At 39.8% G+C, this 13,444-nt stretch overlaps 1 protein-coding gene across 2 annotated transcripts in view; it reads left to right on the plus strand.

Annotated features, from left to right (window-relative positions):
* Window positions 1–13,444, plus strand: part of SPOPL (speckle type BTB/POZ protein like) — a 54,057-nt gene that overhangs the window by 30,740 nt on the left and 9,873 nt on the right. For both annotated transcript variants that reach the window (XM_081337056.1, XM_081337057.1), the window contains 4 exons: window positions 3,095–3,246; window positions 6,306–6,433; window positions 12,868–13,045; window positions 13,125–13,180. In XM_081337056.1, coding sequence (XP_081193182.1) covers window positions 3,095–3,246; window positions 6,306–6,433; window positions 12,868–13,045; window positions 13,125–13,180 — 514 coding nt within the window. The remainder of the gene's footprint in view (window positions 1–3,094; window positions 3,247–6,305; window positions 6,434–12,867; window positions 13,046–13,124; window positions 13,181–13,444) is intronic.

Below are 13,444 nucleotides of genomic sequence, written 5' to 3' on the forward strand. Positions count from 1 at the left end.
TTGCCCCAACCCAACATTAAATAGTTAATATAAAAATTATAACGTTCTTAATGGTGAAAATCTTTTGCGATCACCAGATTGTCAAAGTTTTGATGTTTCTTCCTAAAATCTTGTAAAATTTGGTCTTTAATAATGTAATGTAGTGCAGGTTTGGCCAATAAATATTCATTTTTTGTGTTTGCGAATAAAAGGTATTTATTGTGTTTAGGGACCACTGATGTAGTTTTGCATTTATATAAAACTAGCTTCTCATTTTTTCACCACTGAAACTCTGATAGGGTTCATATATCATGCTAAACCACATTTTGTTTAAACACAAATTGCTAAATAAACAAAAATAGGTGGTTACTTAGGCAAGTCTAAACCGGAGAAACCATGTTAATTTAATGTAGCTCTTTGTGGCTTATTTAACTTTGTGTGTAAACCAGGAATTCTTGTATGTTCTATTTTAAGTGCTTGAATTAGTGTGGTGTAAGAATGTTTTCATGTAATTCTCTTATTGTTTATGTAAAATTGTACTTAATATTTTGAATGTAATTCATTGCTTTTGTCCCTGAGTGTGTGATACAAGCATGCTTTCTGAAAGCTTGAGATTATTATCCTGAGCATCTTGAGGTGAGATGCAAATTGAGTAGATCAGTACCGTATTTTCCGGCGTATAAGACGACTGGGCGTATAAGACGACCCCCTACATTTCCTGTTAAATTATAGGGTTTGGGCTATACTCGCCGTATAAGACTACCCCTCTTCCAACGCACACCAAATAAAAATTAAAAAACATCAGATTTGATTTTAATATGGTAATTTTAATTCAAATGCTTATGACATGCAGGTACTTAGTAGGAAAACAGTCACTTATAAACATAAGGCTGTTTGTCATCAAACATGTAAACATAAAACAGTGCAAGTGGATTAAACTTAATAATAATAATAATAATAATAATAATAATAATAATAATAATAATAATTTGGAAGGGACCTTGGAGGTCATCTAATCCAACCCCCTGCTAAGGCAGGAAACCCTATACCATTTCAGACAAATGGCTGTCCAGTCTCTTCTTAAAAACTTCCAGTGTTGGAGCATTCACCACTTCTGGAGGCAGGTTGTTCCACTGGTTAATTGTTCTAACTGTCAGGAAGTTTCTCCTTAGTTCTAGGTTGCTTCTCTCCTTGACTAGTTTCCATCCATTGCTTCTTGTCCTGCTTTCAGGTGCTTTGGAGAATAGCTTGGCTCCCTCTTCTTTGTGGCAGCCCCTGAGATATTGGATCACTGCTATCATGTCACCCCTCACCCTTCTCTTCGTTAAACTACACGTACCCAATTCCAGCAACCATTTCCTATTTTTCCCAATTCACTTTTTCACTTTTCCTAATTCACTCTAAAGCTTTCCCTACGCAGAGCCTTAAGTAACACCAGCTGCCTGCAATTAGTGCAGGTTCTCATCCCACCAGGCTCAAGGCTGAGTCAGCCTTCCATCCTTCTGAGCTAGGTAAAATGAGGACTCAGATTGTTGGGAGCAATAATCTGACTTTGTAATAATGCTGCTTGTGGGGGGGGGGGGGTGAAAGCTCTAATAAGCAGGCATATACATAGAATGAAGGCTATTGCTAAGCACATTGATTTGTGCTTTAAATTGTAAGCCACCCTGAGTCTTCGGAGAAGGGCAGGATATAAATGGGATTTAAAAAAAAAAGACCAAATGGGAGATCCACTCCAGGTTTTTCAGCCAGCCCGCCCAGTTCCTGAGTCAAATGTGTCCTTAGAGCTAAGCTGCTGCTCTGGCTACGCATTCCCCACCTGCCTTTCAAGTTGCTCTTGCATTCCCCACCTGCCTACAGCTGCTCTTCAACTTTAGAAGGAAAGAAGCCCAGACCCCAGCCTGTAAAAAATCAAAGACTGCAGCTTCTACTCCAATTGGTCCTGCTTTCCCTGCGCAGACTAAATGGAAGATCCGCTCCAGGTTTTCCAGCCAGCCCTGTCCCTAAAGTTTCAGCACCCGGCGTATAAGACGACCCCTGACTTTTGAGAAGATTTTCATGGGTTAAAAAGTTGTCTTATACGCCGGAAACTACGGTAGTTATTATTTAAAGAGAATAATATTTGGTTTTCCTTACAAAGCCTGTTTTTTTTAATTCATGTGTTTTGAATATACAGGTAATTGTTGACTTACAACAGTTCATTTAGTGACGGTTCAAAGTTACAATGGCACTGAAAAAAAGGATTGTTTTTTCACACGACCATTGCAGCATCCCATGGTGACATGATCATTTGGCACCTGGCATGTATTTATGATGGTTGCAGTATTCCAGGGTCATGTGATCACCTTTTGCAACCTTCTGACAAGTCAGTGGGGAAGCCAGATTTGCTTAACCATGCTACTAAATTAACAACTGCAGTGATTCACTTAACAACTGTGGTAAGAAAGGTCTTAAAATTGGACAAAGTTCACTTAACAACCATCTCCCTTAGCAACATAAATTTTGGGCTCAGTTGATGTCATAAGTTGAGAACTACCTGTATTTACACACAGTCTCCATTGAGTAGCTTATAGAAATCACCATAGATTGTAATGAAGCTTTTTTAAAAAAGAAAGAAAAAAGATGGGGATGGATTTTGTCACTTTTTTTTGCACTTTATCCCATATTGTTTTAAAGAGTCCTGTAAACTTTTATGGTGAACCCAGGTGTTGACAGGAAAAACACCAGATTTTTTTCTTGTGTTAAGATATTTATCAGATGTATTTTTTCTAGAGGAGCTATTCTACTTTGTAAAATACTGGAATCTTGCCATTGAGGTAGGAGAGCAAGATTAGACTTGAAAATAAGTAGATAGCAGATGTGATACTAATCCACAATAGTGGAATATTTGCAGTTTGTAACTTTGAATAATACTAAACTTTGTAACTTTTTGAATAATACTATTCAAAAATATAATTGCAAAATATCAGTCTGAAAGAGAACTATTTACAATTCCTTGTAAGGGACCTTATTCTAGCAGATTTGAAACACATTACCCTGTAAGTCCTGACATAAATATGTCCAATGACAATTTTTGTCGAGTGTTGATTTATAACCAAGACTTCTTACATTACAGGTGCCTGAGAGTAAACCCAAAAGGTTTAGATGATGAAAGCAAAGATTACCTTTCATTGTATTTACTGCTAGTTAGTTGTCCAAAAAGTGAAGTGAGAGCAAAATTTAAATTTTCTCTGTTAAATGCTAAAAGAGAAGAAACAAAGGCAATGGGTAAGTGCATTTTTAAAATTACTCTAATGTTGACTTTCAGTGTGAGAAAGAAATATTTGGACCTTTCCAAAGTCTGTCAAAAGGATAAATTAGAACAGACATGTCAAATTCAAAGCCTGTGGGCAAGATCAGTACCGCAATGTGGTTAGATGTAGCCCATGGAGCCACCCTTGAGACAGCAAGGGACTGGTCACCGCCACCTTGGCTCCTGCCCATCCCAGTCCAGCCAGGTGCAAGCACAGGAGGCGCAAGTGCACGGGGCTGGTGCGAGCTGACATGATAAGCACCATCTTGCCCCATTGACTGGCAGTGTTACGTCACCATTTTGAGCCCCAGCAGCCGCGCCTGCCACCATCACCTCCATGGCCCACTCACCAGCCCGGCCTTGCCCACTGGTCTGGCAGGCCACAAGTGCTTGCCTTTCACCGTGTCATTCCCCTGCCCCGCCACTCACCCTGCCCCCCATGTGGGAAAGCCACAGCCACCAGCAGTCCTGCCATTCTCTTACCCTCCCCTCATCCCTTCCTGGGCATGGAGGAAGGAAGGGAAGGGAAGGAAGGAAGGAAAGGAGGAAGGAAGGAAGGAGGAGGAAGGGAGATTGAAATGAGAGGGAGGGAAAGTCTGAGGGAAGTCCTGCCTTTGCCAGCAGCCCTGCTGCCTTTATGCCATCCCCTTGCCCCCTCCTACTGGCCTCTCCTGGTGGGCTGCCATCCTATTGCTGAAGATGCTTTGCTTACAGAGTGTGGTCTCCTCAGATGGAGAGGGAGTGGGCCTCCCTCTGACCCACGCATTTGCTTTGTGCTGCCACATGTCCCTTGGCTCTGTGCCCAGCTCCTAAGGCCAGGGATGGGCAGAAGGCCAGCATTGGGTCAGAACTGGTATGGGTACCTCCAGGCAGCCACCATGAGCAACCTGGCCAAGGAAAGCAAGCACAGCAGCAGCATGGCTGGGTGCCCCCTCAGGGAAACAGGGCTGAGCTGGGCTGCAGGGTCCAAGCTCCAGGAGCTTGAGGGCTGGGCTGGGTGCTTGTCCTTCCCTGCCCAGAGCTCCGGGCAGCCTGCGCCACTCTCTGGGGGTCCTCTGTGTGGCATGAGAGGGACAGTGAGGCTCCTCTGGTGGATGAGGCTTTGGCGCTCGCCCTGGTCTCACCTTCCTCCACTGGAAATGTCCAGATCCCCCCTCTCAGCTTTGCGTGGCCCTCCACAGGAGGCAGAGGACGATGCTGCGGCGTATGGAAACATGGAGGAGAAAGTTTGCAGAAGGCAGTTTCCTCCGAGTCCAACTTCTGCCTTGACAGACCTCTGGAGAGGAGGAGGGGATGGTGGGGGAGCTGCGTGAGGGAAGGCTGGCCCAACAAGCCAGCATCCTTACCATACACGACTGGAAACAGAGATTCCCTTTTGAGAAGGGCCAGCCTCCCTTGTGCAGGACCAGGAAGACCTGCTCCCCTGCCACCTCCTCTTGCTCTCCAGAGATCTGTCAAGGCAGAAGTTGGACTCAGAGGAAACCGCTTCCTGCAGACTTTCTCCTCTGCACTTCCACATGCCGCAGCGTCGTTCTCCGCCTTCTGCTTTGCCGGGATGGGGCACCAGACAGGGAAATACCAACGATGTCTGGGATTGGGAGAAGAACTCCTCCTTTAGCCTGCTGTGCACACGCATGCACACACAAACACCCCCTCTCCTTCCTCTGTGGATAAACCTCTCCTAACTTGGAATGCGGTGTGTGTATGTGTGTGAGTGCTCATGCACCCGCATGTCTGCCAGCAGTTTTGGGAGGCAAGGAGCTTGTGATGCACCAAATTGTTCCCATGTTGAATTAGCCAGTACGACTTGTTCCATCCCAATCCAGCTATCCCAAGTCAGCCGCACTCAGTGAGCAGCATTGAGCCGGCCACATCCACCCATGCCTACCCAGGCACGCCCACCTAGCTGTTGTGAGTCATCATAATCTTAGAAGCTACTGGCCCATAATGTTGATGTGGTCCTCAATGAAATTGAATTTGACACCCCTGAATTAGAATCTTCACTAAGCTTCATCACCTTTTTATTGTCTTAGAAATACTTCATGTTTATGGCAAATCCATCCTTTCAGAAAAGGCTGTATACTCCAGCTTTCTATAGAATTATTTAATACTTAGCCTTCCTTCCTTCCTCCCTCCCTCCCTCCCTCATTATAAACTCTACTTTGCAATAGCTGTCTCAAGTTTTTAAGCTGATGTTTGTCTGCTTGACAGTATAGGGAATTTGTTTATTTAAATTCTGTGTTCCATTTTTTTTTAAAAAAACATTCACTTTGCAAATATGATTGGGAAGGTATGATGATGACGCTGTCTGTAAAGCTTTTCACTGAAAAGGCTGCTAACATCTGTAATTGCCATTTAATGAATATTTGTAGGCTCCGTCAGTTTGTGTCTACTGAGGTGGCTAAAACAATTGGCTCCTTGATGTGTTTTACTTGGGGTGTTGTAGCAACCTGTTTCTGCATTCAAATCAAAGGACAGAATGAGGTCTCAGGTAAGCTAGGCAGACTGCCATCTGGGTTAAATGAGGCCTCATTCTGTCCTTCGATTTGTGTGCTGTTGATTGTCCTATGATGGACCTTTCTTATTTCTCTCCTGTTTCTTAAAATATAACAGTATAAATCAGTGGAGTTGACACATTGTGCCCTGGGATGGGCATACTGGGCTATTTGAAAGACCTCTTGGTGGCTCATGAGTCTACACAGTGGATACAGTTACTGCGCTAGATTCAGTTCATTCTCCTATGGATTAAAATAACAATTTCATAATCAAGAGTCTTTTCTCACTGAGCTTAGCTTCCCTAGAATTGACTCCCACCGGAATTCGTATCAAATGACTGGTAATTTTATTAAACTATGTTCAATGCACAGAAAGTGAAGCAGTTTCTCAGCCAAAAATGTATTCATGAATACATAGATTGCTATTAATAATATAATGACTTCAACTCACTAGGAACCTTGAATTTCATTTCTCATCTGTAATTATTTTAAAATGCCTTTTAATTGAATATACTCCTGTTTTATTTATTTACTACTAGAAAGCCAAAGAGCATATCGATTTGTTCAAGGCAAGGACTGGGGTTTTAAAAAATTCATTCGAAGAGACTTTTTACTTGAGGAAACTAATGGTCTTTTACCAGATGATAAGCTTACGCTATTTTGTGAGGTAGGTAATCAATCTGTGCTTTTTAAAATAGAATATTGGTTTCCATGGCTATGAATGAGAAATGAGGAGAGCTTTAAATGTTAAGTTTATCCCTTCGTATTAAAGAAACACCCTGATCAAAGGTTTGAGCTTAATGGTTTTCTTATTCTATAAATAAGTTGTCCATTAGACACATTGCTATTTAGCACAAAATGAAAAGAAGCCTGAGGAGTACTCCTATGATGTCTGTCTGTCTGTCTGTCAGTCAATCAATCAATCAATCACAGGAACATTCCAACTTCCACTCCATCTTCATGACACTATATAATGTTTGCATACTTCTAATACTATACTGTATTCTACACTGCATTGGGACCTATCATAGGATCCAGTTGGTTCTATAGTGATATATTTTTAAATGAAGTCCAGTTGGATAACACTTAAGTTTTTCTTGAGTCAGGCCAGTGCTCTTTACATTGGCTGGCAGCAGCTGTTCAAGGATTTGTGTATCTTAATAGCTTGAAAGCATATAATCTATTATTTGTGCATTTTGCTTGCTCCTCAATTATTGACTAGTTTAAGATAAGCCTAATTTTAAAACTGGAATTCACCTAAACAGAAAATTTCTGGTCTGTAGAAGCATGACTTTGTAAACTTATGCTATAAGCTTTTCTTTCTCTATTTTGGAACTTCTTCAGTGCTTCAGCTCCTTGGAGAGATCAGAGATAGCTTAAATTGACCAGAACTTTGAATGCAAAGTCATAAAAGGCAACAGCCAGGAATAGTTATGGGATAAGTTATAAGAAGAAGAATTAGTAATTGCTCATTGAAACTGTCAGAATTGCTTTTCTCAAAACAGTTGTGTTTTTTCATTACATTGATGATGTCCGCCATGACATTAGATATTTAAAAATTCTTCTGACATTCTTCAGATTTAAATCTGAATATTACAAAATATTACAAAATTAAGGCAATTTTTCTTAACAATTAATTTAAAATTAAATCAGTATAGATGCTCTGATAAAATAGATCCTTGGCTTAAACCAATAAATCACTGTTAATTAGGTCAGTAACCTAAACTGTCTTAGTAAAATCCAGAAAGATTGGTTGTGGTGTTTCTAAAAGGAAACTAGTGAAAAAGGTTATGATCTTAGTATGGTGAGTGTTAAATATACTTTGGCTGGTTATCTCTGCTGCCGTGGACTGATTAGTGGCTTAGGAAGATGATAGATGCTATAACTGCTAATAAGTTTGCTTTGATCTTTGTATTTACAAGAAACATGTGCAAAAATTTCTTGGCAAGCTTACAGGTTAATTATGTGCCATTATATTGTGCATGAAAAATAATGGAAATGTGGCCCTTGAGACTAAATGGTACAAATGTACTGCATCTTATTTTAGTTAGATAGACAGGCTAAATTAGCTGTGTGATGCATTTGTTATGAATACAATTATTGCATTGACAAGTGGATGTAACAAGCCTGAAACTGAAAGGATTCTCATGTTACAAAATATTCCTGAATCAAAGAGTTCTGCTGCAAACCAAACTTGTTAGAAGCAAATGTTTAATATGTGTGCATCAGATAAAATCTGTTGTATTGCAGTGGTTTTGATGCATTGATTCAGGAGCATCCAGTCTTGCTCTTTGTTTTCTTAACTCCTTTTGGCACTTCAGTTATTGTTTGCAAACTGAACATACTTAGTTTTAAAATACAAGTAGTCCTCACTTAATGATGACTTGTTCAGCAACTGTTCAAAGTTACAGTGCTAAACAAGGAGACTTATGTCCAATCTTCATATTTGTGTGTGTTGCAGCATCCTCATAGTCACATGATTGTAATTTGGACACTTGGCAACCAAATTATAGTGATTGCAGCATCCTACACTTATGTAATCACTGTTTGCAGCCTTCATTGTGAGCTTCTGACAAGCAAAGTTAATGGGAAAGCCGGTAGGAGGTTGCAACTGTTAATCATGTGACATTGCATTTAACAATCGCACAGGACTTCCGGTTTGTGCGCGTGGTGGTGGCGGGCGTGCGAGAAGAAGCCTCTCCCTGCCGTCCGGTCTTTCTTCCTCGGAGAAACCTGAAAAGGGTTAAAAGTCACCCTGGAGGGGTGACCATTGTGAGGAGGCTCTCTCTGCGATCGCAGAAGGGCGGCAGCCCTCCTTTTGATCCGGAGTTGCTCCTCTGGTCCGAAGAAGAAGAGATCGGCCATTAACATGGCCGATCAATAAGCCATTCCCTGCCAAAAGCAAAAATCACTATCAAGCACAATGAAGCAATCTGGAGGATTTGGGTGAGACCTTATCTTTCTTATTTCCCTAATTGCTTTCCTGTGGGACTTTCCTGGATATCTTCCCCCCCTTCTTGAAAGATCGGTGACTACTTACTTGGGGAATTAAAACCTTAAAGCCTCAAAAGAAATTAAATGACTACGCTAAATAACTAAGCAAACCTATTTGTACTTTTGGAATTTTTGGGCCACTAAAAAGTTTTTATTGCTTATTTCTGCGGGGACCTACTACCCTATTTACTGCTAAAAATGAATTAATTGGATAAAAGCCTTATATTATATTAGTCTGGAAAAGGACTGTACATGCTATTGAGGACATCTTGTGGCGAAACCTGGTATAGCAAGTAAACCTTTTTTTACTGTGAGATCTGGCTGTAACAGATTTGTCCTTGATATTATCTTTAAAGATAAAAATTGGGAACACCTGGCACTGAAAACAACCTTTAGGGATAGTGGAGGTGGACATTTATTGACTTTTATTAAAATAGCGTCCACTAAAAGCCTATCTGCAAAATACTAAAGAATGGAAGAATACATCCCACCACTTGACTATAAACTCATACTTGATACAATTTTGGCAATGACTTCAGAAATGAAAGCCAGACTTAAAGACATATCTGACAGCATAAACTCACCTAATGAGACTCTGACTTCAATTGACGAAGTGACAACCCAAAAACTAACAGAGGATGAAGAAATCAACAACAAAATAGAGGACTTTAAAGTACAACAAGTACAATCTACTGAGAGCCTTGCTGTCCAAACTTGGATTTCAACTATAAAACCTACAATTCAACAAACAACAGAAGCTGAAGAAAGCAATACTAAGATGAAGGATGCCAAAGGCCTTCAAATACAGTACATTAAGATTTTAATCAACCAAACAATAATTACAACACCAGACATGACCTCTTATCTAAGCCAGATGGATTTGAAAGGAGAAGAAGACCAGATTGAATTAATGACAACTATACTATGCCAAACATGGAGATTGGATTTATTAGAACGAAAATCTAATGACTATAAAGGGGTCACTCTCTTTGAAAAAATGATAACTGGATGGTCTCCCTGGATTCAAACAACATGTGTAGGAAGAAAGGGAGACACATTTGAGAAGTTAAAGGCAATGATAGGGAAGCCTGCCTGGCACAAGAAGAAAGCTAGAGTTAGATTTAAAAAATGATATATTTTTTTCTGTTGTAAATGTTGGGATTTGCAATAATAAAGCTTAAATTTTCCTTTAATGGGCCAAGGGGAATTGTTATAAGATATAAACTGATTTTATATTTAGGATCTAGATTTTTAAGGGAATGAAAATTGGCCATAAACAATAAAATATACTTTAATTATAGATGAATTGCAAGGATGACAAATAGAATATGTATATATATCAGATATGATAATTACTATATAATGAAATAGATTAACTATCAGAACATAACTTTGAATTATATTATAGAATTTGCAATGATATAATAAAATATTATTTTAATAATTGATGAACTATTAAGATGATAAACTGAATATATTTGTTGCAATGATAGAGCTTAATTTTTTTCTTAATGGGCTAAGGGGAATCTTTAAAAGATACATACTGATTTTATAGTTAACTTTTAGACTTTTAAGGGAAAGGAAAGTTAGCTATTAGAATTGATTTATACTATTAAGATGTTAAACAGAATAAACTTGTATAAAATAAGAATGCACCGAAATGAACAATGTATGTATTTTAGACAGGATAATTACTATATAATGAAATGGGGGAAATGGGGGTTACCTGAAAATTAAGTTTTCTTTTATATATTATAGGCTACTTTGGAATATTCTATTGCAATTAGATAAAACTCAAAAACAGGACATGGATATGTATAAGTGAAAATATATTGAAAATTGTTCTAACTGACTGTGTTACAATTAGAAATGTACTAATTTGATTAATTTGACTATGTTATTATAACTAAGGGAATCAGAGAGGGAATTTTTGTTGATGTAATTTGAGCTATTTACAAATGATTTTGTTATTTGCTATTGTTTGCAACCACCGTATTGCTTCATAAATACCTGGATGTAAAATTAGAAAATTAATAAAACTTGTATTAAAAAAAACCAATTGCACAGGATTCACTTAATGAAGGCAACCAGAACTGCTGCAACTGCCATAGGTCAGTGCAGTTACACGACTCATACTTTACAACCGTGTCACTTAGCAATGGAGTTGCTGGTCCCCATTATCATTGATAAGTGAGGATTACCGATAGGAAAGGTCTATAGCTCCTCATTTTTGCTATTGAGATGGTTCTATGTTGCTGCGTCTTCTTGACAATCTGGTATCTACTGCAACTTTGGCAAATTGTGGGGAGGAGAATAGCAGGCACCCCGAAAGAAGAGTATTAATTTTCATTTCCAGTAACTCAGATGAAGGGACGCGGTGGCTCAGTGGGTTAGGATGCTGAGCTTGTCGATCAGAAGGTCGGCGGTTTGGCGGGTCGAATCCCGAGTGCTGCGTAGCAGAGTGAGCGCCTGTTACTCGTCCCAGCTTCTGCCAACCTAGCAGTTCAAAAGCACGTAAAAATGCAAGTAGAAAAATAGGGACCACTACGGTGGGAAGGTAACAGTGTTCCGTGCGCCTTTGGCATCTAGTCATGCCGGCCACATGACCACGGAGACGTCCTCGGACAAGCGCTGGCTCTTCGGCTTTGAAATGGAGATGAGCATCGGCCCCTAGAGTTGGAAACGACTAGCACGCATGTGCGGGGGAACCTTTACCTTTAACTCAGATGAATGCAGATTACTGAAGGCAGAGAGGCTTTGTGTGTGCACAGATGTGTGTAAATGTGTGCATTTCATGGAAATCTGAATGCACATGCACACAGGTAATTTTTGGCTTATTACCACTTGATGACCGTTCAAAGTTACAACAAACTTTTAAAAAGTTACTTACACCCATCTTTGAAGTTATGACTGTTGCCCCACATCTCTTCCCAAGATCACACGATCACATTTTGGGTGCTTGACAACTGGCTCACATTTATGACCAGTTGCAGTGGGGGGGAAAGTGACATAGTCACCATAGGAACAGAAATTCAGTTCATTGTTTTCATTCCTGAAACAATAATTTGGTTACCATTTGGTAGCCGCCCATATTAGCTTAGATTTATTTGTCCATGTTGCTGGAAACATTCTCAAATTTTAAAGATTTTAGCTACCAGAGGTTTTCTGTATAAAATGTATCTACCATTGGATATTGCCACTATGAAGTAACTTTTAAATTGCCTCTCTTCTTATGCTCTCTTTTTATCAAAACTTATTCTTTTTGACTTGATTAAGCCAGCTGTATTCCTTTTGTCTTGTATTAACTTAAAATACCTTGCTTCATCTGCATACAGTATAATAAGACTTTAGTTCGGACAGGAATGCTAGCCCAGCATCCTTCTATGTTGATCAGAGCTGCTGGAAGATGTAATTCAGCAACTATAGGTTTCCTACTCTTCAGTTTCAGAACCCTTTCTGGTGTGTCTTATAAAAATATCTATTCTAGAAACTTGATTTCTAACTTACACTTAATTTATACTTAAATACTTTTAATTCCTTTCTGGCTTTGAATCTGATACAACAGGGGTCCCCAACCCAGGGACCACTACCAGGCTGTGAACTATTCAAAAACAGGCTGCCCATAGTGGTGTTGAGCATGCGCCCATCCCCCTTTGTGCGAACAGCGGGCAAGTGCTTGCACGCATGCTCCCTTTACATAAGCGGTGGGCGTGAGTGCAAACCGCTTATGCAAATGGAGCTGCGCGCATATGCACGTTTCCCTGCCACTCCCACAAAACCATCCCCATTCTACTCTGGTCCATAAAGCCAGAAAGGTTGGGGAATTTCTGTAATACAAGATAAAACAATTATATTGTATATATTGTTGTTAAGTTTCATTAGGACCAGATTTCAAAGAACAACCTGTTACAAATGTTCATCTCTTGCTTTTATTTAATGTGCTGATAGTACAATACATGTTGAGTTGTATTTGTCACATTGGTTTGTTGGTGTATGTTATTTTCCTAGCTAAAGATCATGATTTTGGGAGTTGCCTAATGTATGTATTATTGCCCTATGAGAGTCTAACCATATAGTTATTGATGCATTATTTACTGTTTTGATTAGGTAAGCGTGGTCCAAGACTCAGTAAATATATCAGGACTGTCCAGTACAAACACCTTAAAAGTACCCGAATGTCGACTAGCTGAAGATTTAGGCAACCTCTGGGAAACCTCAAGATTCACAGATTGCTGCTTTTATATAGGAGGGCAAGAGTTCAAAGCTCATAAATCTATCCTTGCAGGTATGTTTTACTTTTGTCTTGTTTCATAGTTTTTGTTACAGTCTTGACCTACTATTAACACCCAGGTCTCTTCCCACAGCTCGTTCACCTGTTTTTAATGCCATGTTTGAACATGAAATGGAGGAAAGCAAAAAGGTGAGTAGAGTGCTGCTTTCATTTCTGTGGAATGATGTCCCAAAGGACCTTATCTTTGAATCAGTATAGGGTGACAGAAACCAATCAGTCACTTAAATCAGCAGGCCCTAACCTGTCTGGCACCAGGGACCAGTTTTTGGGGGAAAATAGTCTTCCAAGGACCAGGGGAGAGGGGGATGGTTTTGCGCACAACCTAGATCTCATGCATGAACAGATGAAGCTTCGCTCACTTACCCACTGCTTGCATGGCCCAATTCCTAACAG

The sequence above is a fragment of the Vipera berus genome (genome assembly GCF_964194415.1).
Source record: "Vipera berus genome assembly, chromosome: 1".
Classification (NCBI taxonomy): Eukaryota; Metazoa; Chordata; class Lepidosauria; order Squamata; family Viperidae; genus Vipera; species Vipera berus.